Consider the following 24,231-nt stretch of genomic DNA (forward strand, 5'->3'; position numbering starts at 1 on the left):
ACTTCTCATAAAGCTGAGATCAGATGAAAGTGACTCTGGAACAAGCAGAAAGAAGTAGGTTGCTTCTCCCGGTGTGCAAACCATGGAGCTCGTCACTGTTTGGTGTTTGAGGTAGGAATGGTTTAAAAATGGTTTGGCATTCCTGGAGCAAAAAACTCATCAAGAGCTGTTAAACACGCTGGTCGGATGCAGCACCTGCTGCAGGAGGTCCCTGACGCCGAGACTTCCGAGGGGGTGTGCTGCAGGAAGCATTGCTCTGCCCTCGCCTCTTTCCTTAAGCCGCTTGCAGGCTGGGTTGTGTAAGATGGTTAAGCCAGGACAGCAGCTAGCTCTCCCCGTGTGTTGCTTGCTGCCGTGAGCTAGCGCCCACTCTGCTCCACGCAGGGTCTGACCAGGTTGGGATAGTTCCGTTTTTTGTGAGGGTGCAGCGGAGCTCCCTGAAGCGGGTTGGTAGTGGATCTGGCCGGTGTTTGTACAAGGGGATGGGTAGAAATGCAGATGGAGCTGAGCCTCTGGAGCAGGCTGAGCTATCCGAGAGCAGTCTCCTGTCGGACGTGATATGTCTGTTCTGGAGGAATATGGGACATCAGCTCTGGAGCTAAGGACTTGGTGGCAACAACTTCCAAACGTGTCCCCGGCCACTCAGTCTTTTCCCTGCTTCTGCATCTTCGGTCTGCTGAGAAAATGTGGGAGTAGGCACCACCTGACAGCTTGGGGATGGGAGGTGCATTGTTGTCGGTCTCTGGAAAGAGGAAAGTTCACCTGGTGACCTTTGTTGTCTCTGGGTTTTAATGGAACATAAATAAAAGCAATGTCTGAGGCTGTTCAGGGGGAAGGCAGGGGAAATGAGAGCTCCGGGTTGTGCAGCAGTACTGCCTGTGCCTGTGTCTGACCTGGCTCCACTCCACCATCGACTTGTTCCCAGTGAAGAGCGGGTAGTGTTTCCATTCGCCCTTTATCTGCTCTGTCCAGGTAACATCAGACACCACCTCTGATGGTATATGTGTGTGCGCTACGGCTGACGTCATCTGACTTGAGGATAATTCTGTAAAAATGACCTGTTTCCCTAGGTCTTGCTATATCAGAGAACGTGTATGGAGGCCGAGGCACCTCCCGGAATGTCGGAGCAGGGGCAGTGTCTCTGAAGGAGGTGCATGTCCACCAGCAGGGATCCTGCTTCGACCCTGTGAAGAGGAGCAGTGTCTGCAACGCGTTCCTCTAAAATATGCTGATAAGGAGTTTTAATGCCAGCTTCTGATACAGTTGAAAAAGACTGCTACCCGCTTGCTTGGTTAGATGGCAAGTTTGAGATTTTATGGTGTATGAAGTCTCTGAGCTATCGACTTTTATGCTCTGGAAGTGTGGTGGTGATAGATGAATGGCTCCAGGCTGGAGAGTTGCCTTTCTTTTGCCTGTCTGTGCTATGGGTTTCTGTTTGCCCTTTTTTTGCGGGTAGAAAAGACATTTAGAAGGCTGTCTTCAGTGTGGCTTGTGTTGTGACTTCTTGTGTGTGAAAAGGCATCTTCAGCTCAGTCCTTTGCAAGGTCGTTTGCTGCCAGAAGCTGAGCTATGCAGGTGGCTGTGAGGATGGTGCTGGCCTTGGCAGGTTGGCTCGTGTCAATCTGGGCATGCTGACCTACTTGTCCATCTTGTTTGAGACTAGTCCTGTGCAGGAGACAGCCCGTGCTCTGGTTTGAACATGATCTCAGATTTGAATATTGGCTTAAAGGGTCTTACAAATGTTCTTTTCATGTCTTCTCTTCCAGAGTAGGTGGCTCGGCATATTTAGTTTGATGCTTTAAAGCTCCATTGATTCTCTGATATTTGCACGATATGGTTTGCTGTCCATTTGTATCAGGAGAACAGCCGTAGGTACAACAATAGCACAAAACTTACAGCATCACTTGTGCTTCACCAGTTCAGCGTGTTACTGCTTACGGTCAGCTCCTTCCCGACGTAACTGTTTGGATGCGTATGGTGTGGAGAGTAATTTCTGTGTTGCGCTGGGTACCTCCTTGAATATGTGATTTCATGGTGTTGTGTGGAAGGAGGGATTCTGGAGCAGTGACAAACATGACCACAATATGTGGTTGTAGGGGTGGTCTCTTGGCTGTAACTTGAATTACAGTTGAGTGGATGATGGGCAGAGATGGGTGAAAATCCTGTGAATGGATAAATTGCACTGGATTTTTGACAGAAGTTAGCATTTTAACATTGAACTGAATTTTTAACAGGGAAATCGAAATAAGACATGGCCACATTGGGCCATGTGACGTCTGACTTTCAGGAAGAAAGGTTATTCACGGCAGCAAATGCTGTTATTTGCACTCTGAAATGCTGCAGACATGTTGAGTGTAGTGAGAAGATGCCAAGAAGGGATTTCAAGTGAGATGTCTAAAACTAATACGGATGCTGGGGAAAACTAGCCTTGGTCTTTATGTCCTTTAAGAAATAGGGAAAATACCGTTGTAGTTTTCAGAGGTGTGCTGGAAAAAAGAGTGCTTTTGGAACAAACATTGAGCAGCACGAGGGATGCTGAAGTTCTTTAAAGAAGCACATTTGTAAAAATTAACAGCTCAGCGTTAGGTACTTGCTTGGTATTTCTTCCCAGTCTGCGTGCAGATGCCCTCAGCGCTCTGCACTGATCCGACCTCGTGGCTGACCCCGCTTTGACAGGCTGTTGGACAGGACGACCTCCTGAAGGTGCTTTCAACCCGAGTTCCTTTGTGATGACGTTATTGAAAACCAGTCCTGTGGAAGATGTTGTCTGCGCCTGTGTAGCTGAAGACTGCGATGCACAAGGGGTGGGCAGATGTTGGGTAAAGGGAACTTGAATTCTGATGCTGCTGAGGTTGTGAGATCTGGTCTCTGCAAACTTAATTTAACTTTATTTATTCCTCCCTGCTTGCTTAATACTATTTTTCCATTTAGTCTGGCTTAATTTCTCCAAAAAGTTGGGGGTGAAGAGATAGTAGGTTATGTAAACTGGTTATGCAGTAGATGGAGCTCGGTTGTGGAGGAGGAGAGCTGGGTTTCCCTAAGATCGACGTTAATGGAGAGGAGAAGCAGAGCTGGAAGGAAGTGTGTTTGCTAAGTGTTCCCTATGCCAGGCCCTTCAGTAAAAGTTTCTAATCTTTCGGTTTTACAGACTTTATTTTGGGAAGAAGACTTGGTGCTTCTGATATCTCAAATCTACAAAATATGAGCAGAGGAAGCACTTGCAAAGAGATGCATTTGAACTGCAGTTGCCCATGATAAAAATAGAAAGTTTCCCCAATTGGGAAAAAACCAATAACAAACCAGTTCTTTGAGAAAAGGGAAGGCAGTCTGCTACGCAGCGGTCAGCGTGATTTCAGTCCCTGGCAAGAATCTTGGACCAGCTCATTAAGCAGCTTGCCAGTGTCTATAACATAATAGGATAAATAGATGCTACACAGCTAATACAGTGTCATATGATCTGTTTTCAATAAATCCATCCAATTTTTGTTTGACAGGAGAGCTGGCTTATTGCTTAAATGAGCAAGCGCTGGGTATGATCTGAGTTCAGTGGGGTTCCTGATGTGGATTTGCTACAATGATCATTTATCAGTTAAGAACATACAGTTTTGCAATATTGTAAGATGCACAGTTGGCTGAAAACCTGTGCGTAGTGCTGTTATCAGTGGCTGATTGTGAAGCCCAAGGGGCTTTTCAGACAGAGCTCTCGGTTGCTGCAGTAGTGAGTACACCTGTGGTTTACTAATGAGGGCACTGCAAGCTGCTTGGAGAGCACAATTAATAAGATGTGGGAAAGCTGGAGGCATGGCCTGGAATGATTGAAACAAAACTCTGTAGATCAAGTGCAGAGTACCACACGTAAAGGAAAAAATCAAAGGCATGCATGCAACCAGATTTAAAGATTGCAAAATAGAGTCATAGTAGTGAGTTGCAACTATGTGAAGCCATTGCATTTATTCTGGCTTCTTCGTTCATTTACACACTTCAAAAATGTGGCTGAAATGCAGTGCTGTGCTCAAGTCTGGAATGTTGCAAAGAGCTAGAAGAATAATTACTGCTAGAGTTCAGAGGGGTATTGTGTTAAGTACATCTCAGAATGTGGCTCCTGCTTTTGCAGCTGGGATGAGAGGGGGTTTTTCCTCTTGTTTTTAAATGCATGATCTGTGACAAAAGATTGAAGCAACTGGACAAGTTCAGTGTAAGCACGGGAAAGTGAGAGGCAATTATCTCCCAGCCCAGAAGAGCCTCATACAAGTGAGGTGGATTTTCAGAGAAACTCAGATCACCACATTTGTGAAGCACTCAAATATGCTGCCAAGGAAAGCTGCAGAACTCTTTTTCAGAAGAATTTTCATTAGTTTTTGTCAGGGATGCTGTAAGCGCGTTTATCCTGTCCGTGGGAGTCAGGTTGTGGTAGTGGGACCTCGGGGCATACCTTCTGCTCCGCAATTTCTTGAACTAAAACCTCACAAATGCATTTCTTAAGCAGACTGGCAAAACGAAATGAAGTATTTAGTACAGTTATCAGCTACCTGCAACTTGAAGTTGTAATTTTAAGCAAATTTATTGAGGCATATGGATTTATCATACCAGAACAGCTGCTCTTCTTGGTTTTTACTGTGCACTCAGTCATCAACAGAATTGGTACAAGCGTTTTAATTTGCCTTTGTTACAGAACTTGCCTGGCAACTAGAAGAGACTCTGGACAAATTTCTTACCGGAGAGGGTCCCGCAGCCCAAGTGATTGTACAGGCGGTTCCTGGTGTCAGTCTGCTTGGGCAGGGTTTGCTCAGGAAGGTGCTTGGCGCATTCTGAGCTGTCTTTAGGGTGTGTTTTGGGACAGCTGAAGTGATGTTTCCAAATCACTCTCTGGATGAACCCTGATTGTCCAAAAAGGGACTGCTGGCTGACAGCCTTCTGTCTTACCCCATCCTGGATCTTCTCCATGCAGCCCTCACGTAGGGACATGACCAATGATGTTACGTTGTAGATAAGACTTTTTAAAAAGTTGTAAATCATTTGCTTGTTATTAACCTGCATTGCAAAATTTTATGCCCACGAGAAAAAGAAATAAGGTGCTGAGGAAATAAATGAAGTTTGTGTGGAGAGCACAAGGGAGGATTAATGCTCATGATTCATTTGAGTAGCTACACTTTGGAATTGTCTTCTCCTTCCCACATATGAGTCATTCAATTGGTATGATGTCTTGCTCCAAAAATCATGATGAGTTTTGCTGTGTGGGAATAAAAGTTACATTTACCAATACCAACATTTTTTTTTTTTCTTTTCTTTTTTTTCCCCTTGCAGAATTTGGTGTTCATTTAGCAGAACTGACGGTAGATCCCCAGGGAGCTCTGGCCATCCGTCAGGTGAGTTTACCTGGAACTATAGAAAGAATTTTGATGGTAGTGTCCTTGGTTTTTGAAACATTCTCTCACCTTTCCAGGGGAAAAAATGGAGGTAGCTTTCCACTACTTCTTCTCCATTTTCTTTTACATATCTCTAGAGCCGTCACTATACAGGTGTTATAAACTTAACCTTTTCTGAAAGTAGTGGTTTTCGGACTTAATAAAGCTGGTGGTGAGGCAGTACTGTCCTGGGAATGGGCACAATTTGTTAGGTGGATGGTAGGCATCAGCAAGCAGAAGTGTGTCTTTGCAGCAGCTTTTTCTATAGCTGTTTTCCTCCTTGAAAAGGAAGTTTAGGTTCTGGATTTCTTTAGTTACCATGTGGCCCATACCTTGTGCCTTTTCAGAGGTGGGGAAATGAAGGTGCTGCTTTGTGTCAGTGCTGTACAGGCCGTCATTGCTCAACCAATGACCATCAGTTCATTTTTTTTTACTGCAGTAAATTATTTTTTGTCCGTTTCACAAAGATTTTGCGTTTTTGGCAAGCCCTGTTGCTCCTCTAAAAGCAGTGTGATGGGATGGGTGACTGAGCAAACGGGTCAGGGGGGACGCCATGGTTGCAAGTTTTGTTACTGATTCTTGACCTCTCTTCTAATACAGCTAGCGTCTGTCATTTTGAAACAGTATGTGGAAACTCACTGGTGTTCTCAGTCCGAGAAGTTTAGACCTCCAGAGACCACGGAAAGGGTAAGACTTGGTTTAATGAAGTCTGCTTTGAGACACTTTATCCATGAAGAATAATAATTTTGTAGATGGTTTAAAAAGCTTAATGGCTTCAGTTAAGGTGTTCTGACGTTTTCACTGTTAAGAACTGAAAAGAGATTTTCAAACAACACTATGCTTGAGACGCTCGGTCTAATTTCTGTAGGAAAAGTTCAGCCATGACGTTGCTCCTGCTCTAAGAGCAAGACTAGAAGAAAGCTGCTTTGTAAGTTTTAACAGTACTGATTCTGGCAGTCCTTTTTCAGAGATTTGCTAAATCTTGTGGTTTTCAGCTTGGGACTTATCAGCTATTTTGCTGTGACAAATTTCAGTTTAAAGGTCTGCTGGGTTTCATTAAAAATCTGTTCAGTAGGAGTATGCAACAGCTAAAATGGCCAGAGATTCAGCCCTCTGCCACTTTGACTGTTGACTGCACCGTCTTTCACATCTAGAGTATGATTCACCCCATCCAGAGATAGCTGCTTGAAATAGATCTTGTGAATTATGCCCCAGAAGGGCTGACTTTTTTTCCTGCACCTTCAGGGTTGAGTGACTAGTTCTGGTTTACTAAAATCTTCCAAAGTAAGCAAACGTAGTCCCTGACGCTGGAGTTGGGATTTGTCTCCGCTAACTCTGGATGTCTTCCATGTAGATATCTACATCCTATCTAATTGCAGCTGTGAGCTATTTGTTGTATGCTTGGCCGAGTGCTCTGTGTGAGGAGAGTCCTATGTTACAGCACACCGTGCAGTTTTCCATAAAAAAATTACAGGATGTAGTGTGCAAGGTTTTGTTGTCTCGTGACTGTTCATTTTGTAAAACCAATGTTGAATCAGTATCAGGATACAGTCATAGGTATGATTTTCTTCCTTATTGTATTGTTTTATGACTGGGGATCTGTTTTGCTAAATAATGTTCTTCTCTACAGGCAAAAGTTGCTATTAGGGAGCTCCTACCCAACGGGCTGAGAGAATCGATCAGCAAAGTGCGCTCGAGTGTTGCTTACGCAGTTTCAGCAATAGCCCACTGGGACTGGCCTGAAGCCTGGCCTGAGCTTTTCAATCTCTTGATGGAGATGCTGGTTAGTGGAGATGTGAATGCAGTGCACGGAGCCATGAGAGTGCTCACAGGTATGTGTACGCGAGAGCTTTGGCAAGGCTGATGTAGGAAGTGGTTTAGGCTTTTCCTTGCCCTAGCATCCTATCACTTTCACTCCAAATTGAAGAAATGGGAATTTGCTGCTTCTCTCCTGCTGGACGTGATGCCTGTCAGTTACTCTTGAATTGCATGCTCGGCAGGCGTCATGAAAGCTGAGGAAGAAGGTTGTGTGCTGCAGGTTATAGCTGAGAAGGCACTTTGATTGCAACACCCTGTTTTCCAGATACCTGCGGTTTTTAGTGTGATAGTTTTCTATTTGCCTTCAAGGATTGCCATGGGTAAGGCAGATGACACTGGTCTAGTCAAGTACAAATCAGTGTGTTTCCAAGATGTTGTTAGTGTTTCCCAAAGATTCTGTTGTTGCTGCTGCTTACAAATTTGTTTTCTTGTAAGAACTTACTTTCTTTTTCCACTTTCTAGAGTTTACGCGGGAAGTGACAGACACACAGATGCCACTTGTTGCTCCTGTTATTCTTCCAGAGATGTACAAAATTTTCACAATGGCAGAGGTATGATCTTCACTATTAAGTTGGTACTGAATGGCATTAGTGGGAACGTTTCTTGGGGCAAAGAAATTCCGTATGTAGTGGTTAAGCTGTAGTGCAGTATGAGTTAGACTTAAAGAATTTTCTTGATGATGTGATAGTTGATGGCACCTAATGTTTTCACAGAAATCTTGAAGCTGATGATAAAATAAGAGGATCAAGTTAAGGCAAAAAACAAATACAATTAAAAGAAAATTAAGGGAAATCAAAGTATCTTGTGTTCCTGATCTATTATTTAAACTTTTTTCTAGGTGTATGGCATTCGCACAAGGTCGCGTGCAGTGGAGATATTTACCACGTGTGCCCATATGATCTGTAACATGGAGGAACTGGAAAAGGCAAGAGTTTAACTTATCCTGCAACAATCATTGATTTCAAACTGAGTGAGATTCTAAATAGTTGTTGATGTGAAAATGGAATGTTGGAGAATGCTGTATGCTGCCAGCTGTAATAACTGGGGAAGAGGGTGTGATTTAGTACATGTAAGGTGGCTAACTCCCTCCTTTACATGCATGCCGTGATACTGTGACTTGGTTTCCATAATGAAGTTTAGCTTGTGACATGAACAGACGTGTTTGTAACAGCTCAGAGAGAGGGGAGTCAGCGTTGGGGAGGAGATAGTGCATCATCTTCTGTTTGGAAATCCCTCTCATAGCTTCCAGGTGAACTGTGTCTGCTGGCCCTTAGGCGAGGCACTGGTTACAAGTCCTGGAACTTCATCAGTTGCTTTAGCGTGCCTTTTGTTCATAAACGGCTGGTGACAACCAAACCAAACAACATTTTAGAAGAATAGCGCTTAAGAAAAAAAACCCTATGCAATTAAACATCTTTATACACATGAATCTCCCGTCTGGCTCTGAGCGTATCTGCATGTTATATCGCCTTTGACAAGTGGGTTTCCCAGCACTCCCCAGACAGTAAATTGTTCTTTCTAACTTTTTGAGGGGTGAGAGTAGGAAAGGGTGACTCTCAGTCTAGTGGCTGGTTATTGCTGAGTGGCAGTATCTGCTGTTTCCTCCCTGTTTGCACAGGGAGCAATTCAGTGCAGACTTCTGGGAAGTTCGGATAATGACACCGTATTTCTGCTGCACTGACAAGGTTATTTGCGCAGTCATACCATGCAGCTGGTACACCGGTATCCAGAAGATAGTAGCTCCCCACTGTCTTATTCTGGAGGAGGGCTGAACGTGGACTTTACATTGTAAACAAAACTTCTTCTGTTGAAATTTGACTTTAAAGGCTTGCCTGTTTTTATTTTTTCTATAAAATGCCAAGGTGGTATTTCAGAGTTGTTTTAAACATACAACTTTGCTGTCTTAGCTATGGAGTTACGAGGAATATTCTCAATATTTGTCCAGTATGACTTGCTCTGCCAAGCACTGCTTATGGAGTACTTTGACATCTGGAAAAATATTTACTGCATTTTCCTAGGAAGACTCATCATGGTAATCTTCAGGCCAGCTGTTGATCCTCAGCTCACAAAGAGCTTGTTTGGTTTGGGGGAGGGAGGCTCCAGAGGGAGATAAGTGCTGTCCACAGGGTTCAGTGTAATTGCTGGTGTGTGAGGTAGTCACCCCAGGTTTCTTTTATAGCCCGGGGGGTCCGGGCGGTAGGGCGCAGGGTGTGATTCATCTAATCAGATGAAAGTGCTCTTTAGGAGGATGTGCGCTCCTCCTGAGACTCTCTGGACTGGATTGTCTGGATCTCTATTTAATAGAGTCTGAAGCGCTTAGCTGAGATGTAGGCGTGTGTTTTGTAGCAGTCTGCTGTGCGGTTTTGAAGGGTGGGATTCAGCTCAGCTTAGTTCCCAGCATCAGGAGGGAGCCAAAGTGATGCCTGAGACAAGTACTTCATGTGACTTTACAACATTTGGCAGTTGCCATGAGTCCCTCTTCCGTTTTGTAGCAGAAAAGTCCAATTTCCATTGCTTCTGGTGCTTTACTTGTCAGACGTGGGGGTTCTGTATCTGGTATTCACCTGTGCTTGCATTGTTTGTAACCAGGGTGCTGCCAAAGTCCTGATTTTTCCTGTGGTGCAGCAGTTCACAGAGGCCTTTGTTCAGGCCCTGCAAATGCCTGACGGACCTACATCAGACAGCGGGTTTAAGATGGAGGTCTTAAAGGTAAGTCGCTTAAGACTGATTAAAGAATTGAATTCCAATACGCTGTCAGATGTGCCGGAAAACAGAGAATCCTGAGTGTGTGTCACCTCTCCTAGTACTGCTGATGTTAGGAGTAGTGAAGTGTTTTGGCTCCCAGGACCAGGCAACATTGAAACAAATTGTTCTGCTTGCACTGAAGATACCTATGATGAGATCTGTAGGGATCTGTCCATAAAATGATCCATAGGACGATCTGTCCTTGTCATTCACTGATACAAGACATCTTGGATGCATCTCGTTTGGACACCATACACAGTGTGTATGAAAAAACACAGTGTGTATGTTAGAAAAGACAGTATCTGTCTTTTCTAAAGCTGCTGCAGAATTCTGCTGCGATGAAGTTTTAAAAGCTTCATATGTGTAGGTGCTTTTCTAGAACTTGCCTCCTATTTAATACTAAATTAGCTCTGCAAAAAGAGAGATGGAAAGTGTTTGTATTCTTCTAGCTTTCTGGAGAAAGAAGACTGGATTGCAGAGCTCTATGTGCATGTAGCTCAGTGCGTGGGCACAGGAGTGCCAGTGTAGGTATGGAGGTCCCTTCAAGAGCTGGGAAAGTGCTGGAGTTTTCGGGTGCGCTGCCTGCGATATGGGAGAGAAAAGAGGAGCTCAAAAATACAAGCTGTGGAATCAAATCCAGATCTTTCATTTACTTGCACGCGTGCTGGGTAAGCAAGGCTTGGGTCACAGTGTGCAGGTTGCTGAAGGTGGACGGCTGAGGCCCATTCAGCCATCTTCTCTGAAGGAAACAAGAAGTTTGAGTTATTGGAAGATAAGCATCAAAAGTTTTTCATAATGACCACCTTTGTGCTGGAACCATGAAAATAAATGATGGGAGGGTGCTATCGTGTTATACAAACTAGCAACTGCTAGGTTCTGTGTCGTGGAACTCGTTTTCTTAGTCCTGGTAAAGGTGGTTTAACCCTGGTTATGGCATCCTGTCACTTCTCAGTAAAGGGTTGCATGTCGTACGCTGGAAACAGCAGGAGCTTATTTCTTGCTGTGCAGCGCCAGACGGGAGGGAGTTTGGGTAGGATGTTGGCGGGTTTTGCTGAGTGTCTCTTGCAGTTTTTTTCCTCTCCATTGGCTGTGCACTGGGATTCCTGAGACAGTAGTATACAGGAACGCTGATGCAATGGGGATGCTCTGGGATGCTCTGCGGGGTGTAATCTCGATCTGAACAGGCTGCAGCTCAAGAATGTCTGAATCTCTGATTCCAGACACATACGTTCGGGTGTTTAGTGAGTAGAAGTAGTTTTCAGCCTACACAGAAAGCAGCTGTAACTGATAGTTTCACTCTAACCATAGACCAGTTCTTCTGTTTTTGTTACATTCATGTATTCTGCGGCCTTTTTTGATTTTTATGTAACAGTGCTTACTGGAATTGGAGCTGTTTGTACTTGTAGGCCTGCACTGACATCAGCCGTAGTCTCTTGACAGGTGTGACAGGCTGGGAAAGTATTTGAGGAAATATTCTTGCTCTGTTCCTTAATTGTGTGGGGGTATCTGCTTTTGGCCACTGCTGGGTAGGTGCAGTACAAGAGAGGATTTCGGTCTGAACACAGTGTGGTATGTTGGGTGGCATTGCTGGCAGCAGAAAACCAGTATGGATTTGAACAGCAACTTCAGGAGATCTGCTGCTGACAAGTGGTGTGTGGGAGACTTTTTGTGAAGAGATGAGTATTCAGACTGTTCACTCAGGGCAATTCATGATTTTGTCACTTAGAGTTTCTAAGCTGATTATACCAGTTTTCTAAGGGAAGAGGGATTCAGTGAAAGACCCAAAAATTGCCTTCCCTTCCAGAGAAATGGATTTTATATTCATTGTAATGCAGAAGTGAGAGACCTCAAGGGATTAGTTAAGCCAGCTCTATGGATGAGATCATTACAGGAACCCCTTGAAATGCTGATGCAATGGAGGAGGGAATTGAGACACTTCTTTATAGTACATTTTCAACCAGATGTGAACTCAATCCTATCTTTTTTTCATTAACGAAGTGCTATGCAGCAAATGACAGGAAGATTATTTTTTTTTTCTTCTCTTGAGAGCTTTGTGCTCCAAAGTTCATGGAGTTCTCAGTGGCAATCAGAGGCAACCCTGACATAAAATGTCTTGCTTTCCATACAAGAACGTTATGCAGGACAGTGTCAAAAGCTGTAACGAATAATACTGAAGTGTCCACATCTGCCTGATCCCCTAGGACAGTTATCCTGGGTAAGACAGTAAGTAGGTTGGATCACATCGTGGCAAACCACTGGCTGTTAGTTTGTCCCCAGTCTTTCACAGGGTTAGAACCGGGTACCAGCAGGAAAGTCAGTGCCTTTGACCCTTGGACGGGGTGGACAGTTGGGCCACAACAGAAATATTTTCTGCCAGGAGGACTAGAATGAAAGAACAGTGGTGTAATTCATTCTTCTGCAGTTTGATAGTTTAGCATGAGTTAAATTGATATCTGAGGATGAATGAAGTGCGACTAAATGATTGTTGAATCCCAGTTCGAATGTTGCTGAACATGCCACTATTGGTTGTTTTTGAGAGAAGCAGAGTGATTAAACATGACAGGTAACAAAGTTAAGGCAAATTTCATAGCAAGGGAATACAAATATGATGTACATGGTATGCAGTAATTATATCAAGAGCACCAATTAACCAACAGCCTAAAGTATCTTACAGCCTTGCTGTAGTGCTGCTTTGCTTATGCTTAAAATCTGTTCTTTCAACACCTGTGTATTAGGTGGGTCAGAGGAGTTAGGTTTCTATTTTTCCTGCTGTTGGAATAAATAATTAGTTACAAAAAATAATTCATCATACTCTCTTTGTCCTTGGATGGAAGGCAAGGTGGTAGCCATGTCTGGGGGGTAAATTTCCTAAGTCTAAGAGCAGAGTACGTAACCTGCACCTGCTGCACTCTTACTGAACGTTTTGCTTTAGCCTGCTCTCCTGCTGCTGGCTAGCAGACATTTTAAGCTTTTTACCCACAAATTTGGGGATTCCTTCTCTGTCTGGCAACGCAAGTAGGAAGTGAAGCAGGAAGAGTGACTTGGAGGAGATGCTGAGCAATTAGTGGAGATGCGGTTGGATGTTTGCTTGCGGAGCAGTGGGAACGGTTTCAGGAGCTGTCGTGCTGCTCCCCCAGAGCTGAATGTGATGTGGCTGTGCGGGGACTCGGGCTACAGGTGTGGACGCAGTCGGTTGTTGGCTGGCTTGGCCGTTAAATGTCCTGCTTGGGGGGCAGCTTGGCTTTGCTCTGAAGAGAGATGGACAAGGATTTTCTTGGAGGATTTAATAGGTGGTGGAGCAGTACGTGGGGGCTGGCAGAGGAGGAGATCTGTGAAGCAGTTCTTTTAGCTCAAACAAGCAGTGGGGATTGGCAGAAAGAGAGGCCAGGGGTTGGAATACAACATCTGACAGGAGAGAGTGCTCTTTTTTAATGAGTTGCACAGCAGGAAGGTGGTGAACTCGCAAATGCAGCCTGCTATTGTTAGCACTGCAGAGCTGTTGAATTGAAAAACTCTTACTGCTCCAGCAGTGCTTCTTGCAAGGTTGTCTTGACATACAGCTTAGAAAAACTTGCATGGGGTTCACAAGCAGGGGCGCATGGAACAAGTCTCTCTACATGCTACTGTGGCCATAGTTGGGGTGTTGATGAGTTTGCAGCAGTCCTGCGGATCAGGTTCAGATTCTCTGCCAGCACCTGCATAACTTTTTTTTTTTCCCCCTAGAGGCTGTTTTTTGTCAACAGGTCCTTTCTGTAACGTTTCTGTTGCCTCCCAGATGCATTTTCAAACTTAGGTGTCTGGATTATCTCTGGCCCACTCTTGACAGACACAGTGGCCACAATACAGGTAGTAGAGCGCTGGTTTTTTTCCTGGAAGGTGAATTATCATTTTTTATTTCTATTAGTGTACGCAGTGCTACAAACAAACTGGACAAACTGTTGAGTTTAGTATTGGGTAAGTAGAAGCAAACTTATGCCTGTATGTCTTGTAGAGTCTGCCAGTCAGGCAGATAGAGGGGCTCTTCTGCAACCAACATAAAATAGCTGGAGCTGTGTTCCTGCAGGAGGAGCCGGTGTCTGTTGGGTGGAGTGAGCATTGGAGGATCCCAGAAGCTTTTTGGCAAGCATCAGTGAAAGGGCTCCCCTAAATCAGGGTGATGGGCTTCATGAAGCCCCAGGCATGATCTGCTGTAGAGCTGCTGAGCTGCTCCCAAAACAGCCCCTGTGCTGGGCTGGCACAGCTGCCTGTGTCTGCAGCTGAAGTGAATGAGAGAATTGGCTGGGTGAGTGTTTCCATCTGCAGCTATTCCCTGGATGTGCAGACGGATGTGTTAGTTGCATGAGTAGAAGTGTGGGAAATAGGCTGTGGTCTGGTTTTACTTGGTATTAGAGTGCATTTTCTGGGACAAGATAGCTTCCAGGTGGTAATCACATCCAGACAGTGCTGTGCAGTGATGTACTTCTGGTTGGAGTCTCTTACCTTACCACCAAATGATTGCGTTGTCTTCGTTTCCAGAGTTGTAGATCTCGTCTTGCCCCTTGGTGTCCCTGCCAAAGAGCAGATACGAGGAGGGGCCTGTTTGTCAGAGGTCATGCAGGAGAGGGGGCTGCCTGGTTGGGGGTGAGAGGAGGAGACCTTGGTGGCAGGAAGGCATTGGATTATCTCAGTTGTTAATGAAACGGCAGCCCGTGATTTGTGTGGTGGTTGATGGTTTTCCCTGGCTCTGCTTCTGATTGGTATTCTTTTCTGTTGCAGGCTGTGACAGCACTTGTGAAAAACTACCCGAAGCACATGGTTTCGTCAATGCAGCAGATCCTGCCCATTGTCTGGAACACCCTTACAGAAAGCGCCGCCTTATATCCTTTGTAGTGAATGGTTGGAACTAGAACAGAGCAAGGTGAACTCCCTCATGCCCAGTAACGACTGGAACACAGCTGAAGAGCATGGTACACGGCACAGTCAGGTGCCACAGATGGGTGTAGGTATCTGTGGTGTCAATGTACCCGGTATTTCTGGTACGTCGGGAGGCTCCAGTAAGTTTCTTTTAGCTTAGTCGTATATGGTGAGTGATGTGAGTGCCTGTGTTATACTGGCTGTGGAATTGTGGCCAAACTCTGCATTGTTTCTGGTACTCTTCAGAGAAAACTGTCTTCTTAAAAAGATGTCTGGTTGCAATGTGAAGACTTCAGGTGAAGGAGAATCTAGAATATGCCTTGCTACAGTACTATTAATGGCTGGTTACACTTGCTGCTGAAGTTGAAGTTAATTTGCCTTTTGAATTTTACAACTTACTCATTGCTTCACTGCACAGTTGGCCATCTTAGAGGTGTTTTGTTGGTAGTTGTCACTGCAAACTAACAAGTCAGATCTTTCCGTATTGTTAATCCAAAAACTGCTTTGTTAGCAGTTTTTAATGAGACAGTACTAGTAGAATAGTGAACCTTCTTGTAGCTTTTTCTGAATATTTTGTATAAACACCAGAAATGGACACTGTGACAATAGCATAAGGGTTGGCTGACCTTTCCCTCTGGAATTTAATAAGAATGACTGTTCTCCTAAAGATCTAGACCTTTTTATCTCAAAGCTGCCTGCGTAGTCTGGTGTTTCAGAATCCTGCTGCGTATTGTGTTACAGGCTCTTGTAGAGTGAAAATGTTCAGGGAGACCACAGAAGTAGCCTTAGTTCTGGAGCAAGAGGAGGCTGTCTGGTTTCAAGGTCAGCTGTGGTGTTTTGTTTTGTTGTTGGTTTGTGGTGTTTTGATTTAGATGCCAGTTAAAAGGCAAGGAGCTGTTTGTTAATTTTTTTGATGGTGTATTTCTCCCTCTACTGTCCTGACTCCCACTGGCAGCTGAAGTTTTTGTTTGCAAAAGGGGAGAGTCCTGTCCTTCCTTCCCTTGTGTTTGCTCTGGCATTTGTTGGACCTTCAGTTCGCCATCCTCCTTCCTCTCCACCTCCAGGTTAGTTTGCTGCCACTTCCCGGGGCTGGAGGCTGGTGGAGAGGCCTGGCAGGGAGCAGAGGGTAGCACACAAGGTAGCACGTGGGATCATGGGGTGGCTCCTCACCCTTTGGCAGCGGTGGAGTGTGACTTGGCTCACTGTCCCCTGGAAAGAGTGAGTCTGAGTGGTTCTGTTCTTGCGAAGTTTTAACATAAACGACGTTTTGGGTTACCTTGGTGGATTTGGTTTAAGTTATTGAAACGATCTGAATGATCTACAGAAGTGATGTGGAAGTGGTCTTTGAAGTTGGGCAGTGTACAAAGGCAGGAGCTCCTAGGGCTGGTCTTCTCTCTGAAACACAGTACTGAGTAAAGTCAAAGATTTTTTTTTTTAGGAAAGAAAACTTCCCTAGTTATCAGGAGTTTTGAGATGGGAACAGATTAATTCCTAAATAGATGCAGTTCTTTAGAAACATGTGTATTTACTTAACTCTCTCCACTTATGTGAGAACTGAAGTAAATTACACAGAGGAGGTGGAGGACCCTGTGGATTCTGATGGTAAGAACTTGTTAAACTGCACTTTTACCTTGCCTTAGAAGAGGAATGGACTTACCTAATATTATTGGTGTCAAAACAGTGACTGAAGCACTGTACGAGATCGTGCTTACAGGTACATTTATAGTGTTAGGACAGTGTCCGTCACTTCTTTGCAAGTTACGTGTGATTGTGATCAATGAAGCTGAATGATTTAAGTTTTCTAATGACTCGAGGAGTGAGTTCTGCAACAATTGTGATGTAAAATTAATGAGACAAAAGAGAACCAAACAAGTTTTAGGTACAGCTTGATCAGTTTTAATGAGGGATGTGTGGTGAGTTAGGAAGAGAGCAGAAGGCGATGAAGTCAGACATCCTCCTGGGGCTGCTGCCTCCCTTGCTAGTCCAGGAGTAAGAATAAACATTATCTCGTCATACAAGCTAATGATTTGTAATTATATTTGACACCCATTTCTGTATGTTAGCATATTCGGTCATGGTTTTTGTTTTCACTTCTGCCTTTCTGTACGTTGGCGTATTCGGTCATGTTCTTTTTTCCCCTTACTTCCTTGTTCAGGTGAAGTATTGGGCTTTGAAAATCTAGTGTTCAGCATATTTGAATTTGTTCATGCCTTGTTGGAAAACAACAAATTTAAGAGCACAGTGAAGAAGGCTTTGCCAGAGCTGATCTATTACATCCTCCTTTATATGCAGATCACAGAGGAGCAGGTGAGCGTGTTTGTCTTGTGTAGGAAGCAAATGAGATGAGAGATTTGAAACGGCTGATGTCCTAGGAAGAGTTCCAGTGTGTGGAAGTTGCTATGATGCAATAGACTGTTCTGTCACTTTGCTCTGCCAGGAGTTATTGTTCCTAAATGGTGTAAAGTGGACAGCAAATCACAGAATCATAGAATGGTTTGGGTTGGAAGGGACCTTCAAAGATCATCTAGTCCAATCCCCCTGCCATGGGCAGGGGCATCTTTCACTACATCAGATTGCTCAAAGACTCATCCAACCTGGCCTTGAACACTTTCAGTGATGGGGCATCCACAACTTCTCTGGGCAACATATTCCAGTGTTTCAGCACCCTCACAGTGAAGAATTTATTGCATATATCTAATCTAAATCTAGCCTCTTTCAGTTGAAATCTGTTTCTTCTTGTCCTGTCATGACAGGACCTGGTAAAAAGTTTCGGTCTTTCTTAGAAGCCCCCTTTGTATATTGAAAGGCTGCAGTAAGGTCTCCCTGGAGTCTTCTCTCCAGGCTGAACAACCCCAGCTCTCTCAAGTTTTCTTTCTTCATTCCTTCTTGAACTATTATGCTGTGAAAAGGAGGATTATCATTCTGAAAGAGATAGCCAGGTTAATGTGATAGTGAAAAAATCGTGCTAGTGGTATGGAGTAATTTGTACTGAATTTGTACGTGGCTCCTGGCCTCCCAAGCCTGACAGCCATCGTCTTTTTGTTTAGGTAGGCATGCGTGAAAACAGTCACTCTGTTAAAGATTCATCTGCTCTCACATTCCTATTCTATAAATAAAATTGTGTAGCATTGATTCCAGGTCAGTCATGAGTTCTGTCAAATTCTGGTCTCAAGTGAGGAGCAGAAGAGTAAGGTGAGCTCAGAACAGAGAGGGTGTCTTCAAAGTTTCCCCAATAGAATATAAGAAAAATCAGTTGAAGACTATGAATTCCTATGGCAGAGATAAATTCTGAAAGTAGTTTTGCAAAACTGGTTACTGGGAGCAGAAAAGCCCCCTTTTACCCTTGGTGTTCTGAATTAGTCATCCACCCCATGCTTGTCTCTCTTCTGTTTCAGATAAAAGTTTGGACCGCAAATCCACAGCAGTTTGTGGAGGATGAAGATGATGATACATTTTCCTATACAGTGAGGATTGCTGCACAGGATCTGTTGCTGGTATGAAATGCGTTTCACGTTTTGATGCAACCAAAATATTGAGAACAAATAATAAACCTAGCATCGTGAAGGGCATTTGGAGAAAAGGCCAACTTTTAAAAGTCTGTAGAAGTAAGTGTTATTGTTTCCTTCTGCGCAGGCTGTGGCTGCTGACTTCCAGAATGAGAGTGCAACTGCTTTGGCTGCAGCAGCTACCAGGCATTTGCAAGAAGCTGAGCAGGCTAAAAACAACGGTGCCGAGCACTGGTAAGGAGATGGCGGAGCAGGGAACGACACCGATACGAATGGCAAGCTCGTTTGCAGCCTTGGGTGCAGCACAATTTAATCACATTTTTTTCATAACATTACTGCTGAGGAACAAGGATGAAAATTGAGCACTCAGATTAGAAGAAGAAAAAGGAAGTACAGCTGTTCCTGAGCCAGATGACAACATCCTCTTGTGGAATACTTTCAGCGATCCCTAGCACAAGCTACCTGTCCCCAGGCTCCCTACCTCCAGACCCGGTCTATTCCTTAAAACATATAATTGGAAATGATAATTAGTTATATACAATCTGAAGAGGAATTGGCAATACTTGGTGTTCAGTTAATTGAGCTCAAAATTTCAGGCATGTGTTTTTTTGTGGGTGTTTGGTTTTTTTTTTGCTTGATGTAAAGAAGAGATATCGGTGCTGTATGCTGAAGTATGTGTTTAATTTTAGAACTTAAAGTTGCAATTTGTAATGTTACTTGGGGATAGGAGCTCAACTGCAAAAGTACCTGCTTACTTTTCCATAACTACTCTCTCTTGGTTTCACAGTGCATTAGTTCCGTGTTTATTGTGTTTGTTTTTAATATTAGCATCAGTGTAGCCACTCTCTATAGTGAGCAGCAACTGAATGTCAGAGAAATTGGACACTGAGTCCCTGTCTGCCTTAACTGTGATAAGTTTTAAAGTATGTTATTTGCTTCACAAAGAAAACCAAGGAAAAGTGCTATTTGCCCATAACCCTGTGTCATCATAATTAACAAAACGTAATGCAAAAATAGACCTTTTTAAACCTTTAATGAACTGGGTATCACAGTGCTTCTGCAGATAAAAGAATCAAGCAAGGCATAGCTGGAGATGTAAGCCTTCATGGAAAAGTCTCATTTCTCTTTTTTTATTATGGGAACAAAATTGGTATAAGAAGTAACAATTATTCAACTGATTTCAGAAAGTGATTGAGAATGCTGCCTATGCTGGGTGAGTTTCCAAGCCCCCAGCTGGCAGAGTTTTGCAAATGTTCATTTCTTTCAGGACCTTTTTAAATTCTCTGCTTTGGGATCAAGAAAATAGTGATGGTAGCTCAGACCAAAAAAATGGTTTCACCTCAGAATTTTTATTTATTTATTGAGGCGGTGGTGGTGGAAAGCCTAAAGGCATCTGAATTCTTTTGCAGGTGGAAAATACATGAAGCTTGTATGCTGGCCCTGGGCTCTGTGAAGTCTATTATTACAGACAGTGTGAAGAATGGTAGAATACATTTTGATATGCATGGCTTCCTGACAAATGTTGTGCTTGCAGACCTCAACCTTTCAGGTGCGTTGGCCCTTGCCATTACTCGGAGTAACTGCTGAGTGCCAGACCTCGGAAATCTCTTTCAGACAAAAGTCTGATGAATCAGGTTGCTGTATGCATGTGGTGGTGTGAAATGCAGTTGTGCACTTTACACATGTGAAAGGGCATAAATCTTATCTTGTGACTACTCAGATGCTACCAGTTCTAATAGACGTCCTTTTAGTGTGGGACACCACACTTTCAGCTGAAAATCACTGCTGGCTGGGTGCTCAGTAGGGCTTGGAGGTGGAAGGGTGTTTGCTTGGGCCCTTGGTGGAACATAGCTGTTCTGTTGTCTTGTGTCTGTTTCTGGGAAAGACACCAGCAGTGTTTAACAGGCTTCAGAATTCCTGCAGCACCGTACTATCCCATTTTCTTTACGCTGAGGCTGATGCTAGTCGTAGCACATGAATTCAGGTAATACTCCTAGCTGAGTGGGATCCTATTATTAGGAGCTCTGCAGGCTTCTGCTTCCTGTGTTATCTTCCATCAGTGTGCAAGAAAGTTAAAGGAGCTGTTGAAAATCGGACCTCAAGAGTCCTTGCAAATAATTAAAATTTGAGAAGCCAATAGGAGTATTATTGATGAGTCCACATTAAGTTGTGTCAGTGTAGAGAAAACAAACTGCTTGATGCTTTCGTCAAAGAAACATTTAGCCTATTACAAAGAAGTTCTTTCTCTTTTTTGAGTTAATTTTGAATGAAGAAATAGTGTGCAAAGTGCATAGTGTGCAGTGCATGTAAAAAACCAACCTCAGCTATTTACACATATTTACACACATTTACATATGTGGTATTGGGTTGTAAATGAGTTACTGTGCTCTGGAAAGAGCTCCTGGAGTCAGTATATAGATAGTTCTCAGAGGATAGCCGTTTAACGCTCAGTAATGGTAACAAGACAAAGAAATCTTCTGTCTGATAACACTTGCTTAGAAAACAAAGCTTTTCTTTTGCTATATGTCTTGCATGGAGTTTCTTTATGTCCTCGTCTTAAAATTAATGGTTGCAGGAGTATAGATAATGGCAGTAAAGATGCTGAGGAATAGAGAGCATCATCTCTTTGAGGGTAGCCTAAACAGTTAAGGATACTTTTAGCCTGAAAAGGCGGAAGGGTCGAGTGTGGTAAAGATACATCATACCTTGAGAAGTGTAACCAGGTGAGCAGATAATGAGTATTCACTGTGTCTGTGGTGCTGTTGAACATTATGCTCGCTGATGCAAGGTGATGGCTGGAAACTAGAAAAGTAATCTGTAAAAGACCTCTGTGTATTTGCTCTGTTTCTCTAATTCTGTTCCTGAAGCTGCTGCTATTTGCTGCTGTTGGGGACAGAATATTGAGCTAGAGGAACAGGAATTACTGAAAAAGCCTTCACTCTCTTCCTTTACGTTTGTTCTGGTCATCAGTAAAGCGTGTATTGCTGTATTGGTGAACAAATTCAGGTATAACTAGTTGAGGGAAGAAGGTTTGGAGTTTTTTTTTAACAAATGAGAAATTATTCTTTGAAATAACTAAGATGGTAAACTGGATTCTGTCTTTGAACCAAAATTATTTGTAATGCTTGCATACTTGTCTTCTGTGTTACATCTTACTTTTTTCCTACTGGGATGATAAGATTTTGGATAATGGGTGGAAGCAGCTGTGATTTTAAACTCCTAAAACTTACTCTGAAACCGCTGGGGTTCTGTTTTGTTCCAGTGTCTCCTTTTCTCCTGGGTCGTGCTCTGTGGGCTGCCAGCCGTTTTACAGTGGCGATGTCTCCAGAACTAATCCAGCAGTTCCTGCAAGCTACTGTCAGTGGGCTACACGAAACCCAGCCTCCCTCTGTCCGAATCTCTGCAGTCAGAGCCATCTGGGGGTGAGTAAACCCCAAGGTGTTCCAAATCCCCAGGGACAGGGATGTGAATTACACTTACACAATGGGTATGTTAATACCTTCTCTGTGTAGGCTGTGAAAGTGTTTGCTTTGAGTGAAATAGATGTCGACTTAAAAAGTGTAAGCAAGCAGGTTCAAAATAACTCTAATGAGGAATATGAAATTGAGATTCAAGGTTGATTGCAATAAAATGTTATAATGGATACAGCCCCAAAGAGAAGCAGAACCAGATAGCAATGAAAAGCGTAAAGATGAAACCTGGATTACTCCGGTTCAGTCACAAAGGTGGTGGGATGACATAATAGAGGCTTGTGGAGCAAATCACAGCAATGAGGAATGTTTGGGTGTGTGGATTCTTTAATCTCATTTTTGTAAATAACTTGCAAGAAGGAAAAAGGAAGGTCTGCTCCATTGATTGGAAAGTGGAAAATGAACATTAGTGTAAATACAAAAAAATGACCAACCACAAAAAAAATGGCAAAAACCCTACTCTTCCCCACTCTCTCCCCCAAAAAACACCTCGTTTTCTATTTGCACTGAAATGTTAATGAGTAAGTAAAGGCAGAGTCTTATAACTTTGTTACTGCTGAAATTGTGTTATCATTCCCTAGCTCATTTGTGGAACATGGTAATTAAACACTTTGTATATAGTGAGTGTCTGTCTGACTACTTACTTCCTCAAGGCTTTTCTCCATTGATGGGCAGTTCTTAAGAGAAAAGGGTTCTAAGGGGCGGTAGAAGCTTTCAGCATCACTTGACTCAACTCTGCTTCTGTGAGCCATCAGGGCTAGAGTGAGGAGGAAAGGTAGCTGAGCTGTTGAGAGATTGAGGAATAGTAGACTGAAGGGGAAAAGTTCTAGAGGAGTGAACTTGAGGAAGAAGAAGGGGTAGGGAGAAATAACCCCTTATATATAATCTAGAGTTAAATGTATAAATTACTTTTATTGTGTATGTATTGTACAAGTGTTATGGGGAGCAGCTGAGGGAACTGGAGTTGTTTAGTCTGGAGAAGAGAAGGCTGAGGGGAGACCTTCTCACTCTCTACAACTATGTGAAAGGAGGTTGTAGTGAGGTGAGTGTTGGTCTCTTCTCCCAAGTAACCAGCGATAGGACGAGAGGCAATGGCCTCAGGTTGCATCAGGAGAGGTTTGTGTTGGATATTAGGAAAAATATCTTTACTGAAAGACTGGTCAGACATTGGACCAGGCTGCCCAGGGCAGTGGGGGAGTCCCTATCCCTGGAGGGGTTCAAGAAACGTGTGGATGTGTCACTTCAGGACATGGTTGAGCAGGCATGGTGGTGCTGGGGTGACGGTTGGACTTGATGAGCTTAGAGGTCTTTTCCAACCTTAACGATTCTATGATTCTATTTTTGTATCACTAATTTCTTGTTTAGCTACTGTGACCAGCTGAAGATCTCCGAGAGCACCCATGTGTTGCAGCCTTTCCTTCCTAGCATTCTTGATGGACTGATCCACTTGGCAACTCAGTTCAGTTCGGAGGTCCTAAACCTCGTGATGGAGACGCTGTGCATTGTCTGTACGGTAGACCCCGCATTTACAGCAAGTGTGGAGAACAAAATCTGCCCCTTCACGATTGCAATATTTTTGAAGTACAGTAACGGTATGCATTCAAGTTACATTCTCAAAGTACAGGGGTTTTTTTGCTACTGAATCCTGGTGCTGAAAACTTAATAAATGATAATTGAATCAACATTGATTCATATGGTAAAGCTAGAAGGGAAACTTGCTGCTTTGCCTTTTTAAAATAGTGGTAGCATAAAATGAGATGTGTTTGTTAGTGTGTTTTAGTAAATGGTGCTTTCTCTCTCCAGATCCAGTTGTTGCTTCTCTTGCCCAAGATATCTTTAAGGAGCTAGCTCAGATAGAAGCCTGCCAGGGTCCAATGCAGATGAGGCTAATACCAACTCTTGTCAGCATCATGCAGGCCCCTGCTGACAAGATCCCAGCAGGGCTTTGTGCAGTAAGTGCTGTAGCGGTGCATGGTCTGAGCTGGAGAAGATTCCCTGCTCTTTAATGTGTAGGATGGCTGGTCTGCAAAGAGTAGAAAGGTTGCTTTTAAACTGCTTTGGAACAATGACTTTGGTCATTGGTAGAGGTTTCTTTGTGGAGAGAAGGCAAATTGCAGGTGGGGGGGAGATGCTTCCAGAAGTTAACGTTAAACTGCTCCACTGGCCTTCTTCCAGTCTCTGCAGTGTATCCCTGGTCGTTTTGCTTTGACGTAGCCATCTTTCACCAGTCTCCTCTTTTTGGTGGAATGTTCTCCAGCAGGGTACACAACTATTCCTTGTGCTTTTTTCTAAGGCTTTTTCTGATTTATACGTCACATATGTATAAATTGCTGGAGATAAATTATACAGGTTTGTCCTTTCTATAAAAAGTCACCTTAAAAAAGATTAAGTATT

At 43.6% G+C, this 24,231-nt stretch overlaps 1 protein-coding gene across 1 annotated transcript in view; it reads left to right on the plus strand.

Annotated features, from left to right (window-relative positions):
- IPO9 (importin 9) overlaps positions 1-24,231 on the plus strand; it is a 39,379-nt gene that overhangs the window by 4,419 nt on the left and 10,729 nt on the right. Inside the window, exons 2-16 of the mRNA XM_075442872.1 lie at positions 5,305-5,366; positions 6,006-6,092; positions 7,036-7,237; positions 7,686-7,774; positions 8,062-8,148; positions 9,813-9,932; positions 14,724-14,824; positions 16,405-16,463; positions 17,017-17,168; positions 18,257-18,355; positions 18,495-18,601; positions 19,777-19,916; positions 21,630-21,789; positions 23,203-23,429; positions 23,641-23,789. Coding sequence (XP_075298987.1) covers positions 5,305-5,366; positions 6,006-6,092; positions 7,036-7,237; positions 7,686-7,774; positions 8,062-8,148; positions 9,813-9,932; positions 14,724-14,824; positions 16,405-16,463; positions 17,017-17,168; positions 18,257-18,355; positions 18,495-18,601; positions 19,777-19,916; positions 21,630-21,789; positions 23,203-23,429; positions 23,641-23,789 — 1,841 coding nt within the window. The remainder of the gene's footprint in view (positions 1-5,304; positions 5,367-6,005; positions 6,093-7,035; positions 7,238-7,685; positions 7,775-8,061; positions 8,149-9,812; positions 9,933-14,723; positions 14,825-16,404; positions 16,464-17,016; positions 17,169-18,256; positions 18,356-18,494; positions 18,602-19,776; positions 19,917-21,629; positions 21,790-23,202; positions 23,430-23,640; positions 23,790-24,231) is intronic.

This window comes from Opisthocomus hoazin, chromosome 25 (assembly GCF_030867145.1).
Source record: "Opisthocomus hoazin isolate bOpiHoa1 chromosome 25, bOpiHoa1.hap1, whole genome shotgun sequence".
NCBI lineage: Eukaryota > Metazoa > Chordata > Aves > Opisthocomiformes > Opisthocomidae > Opisthocomus > Opisthocomus hoazin.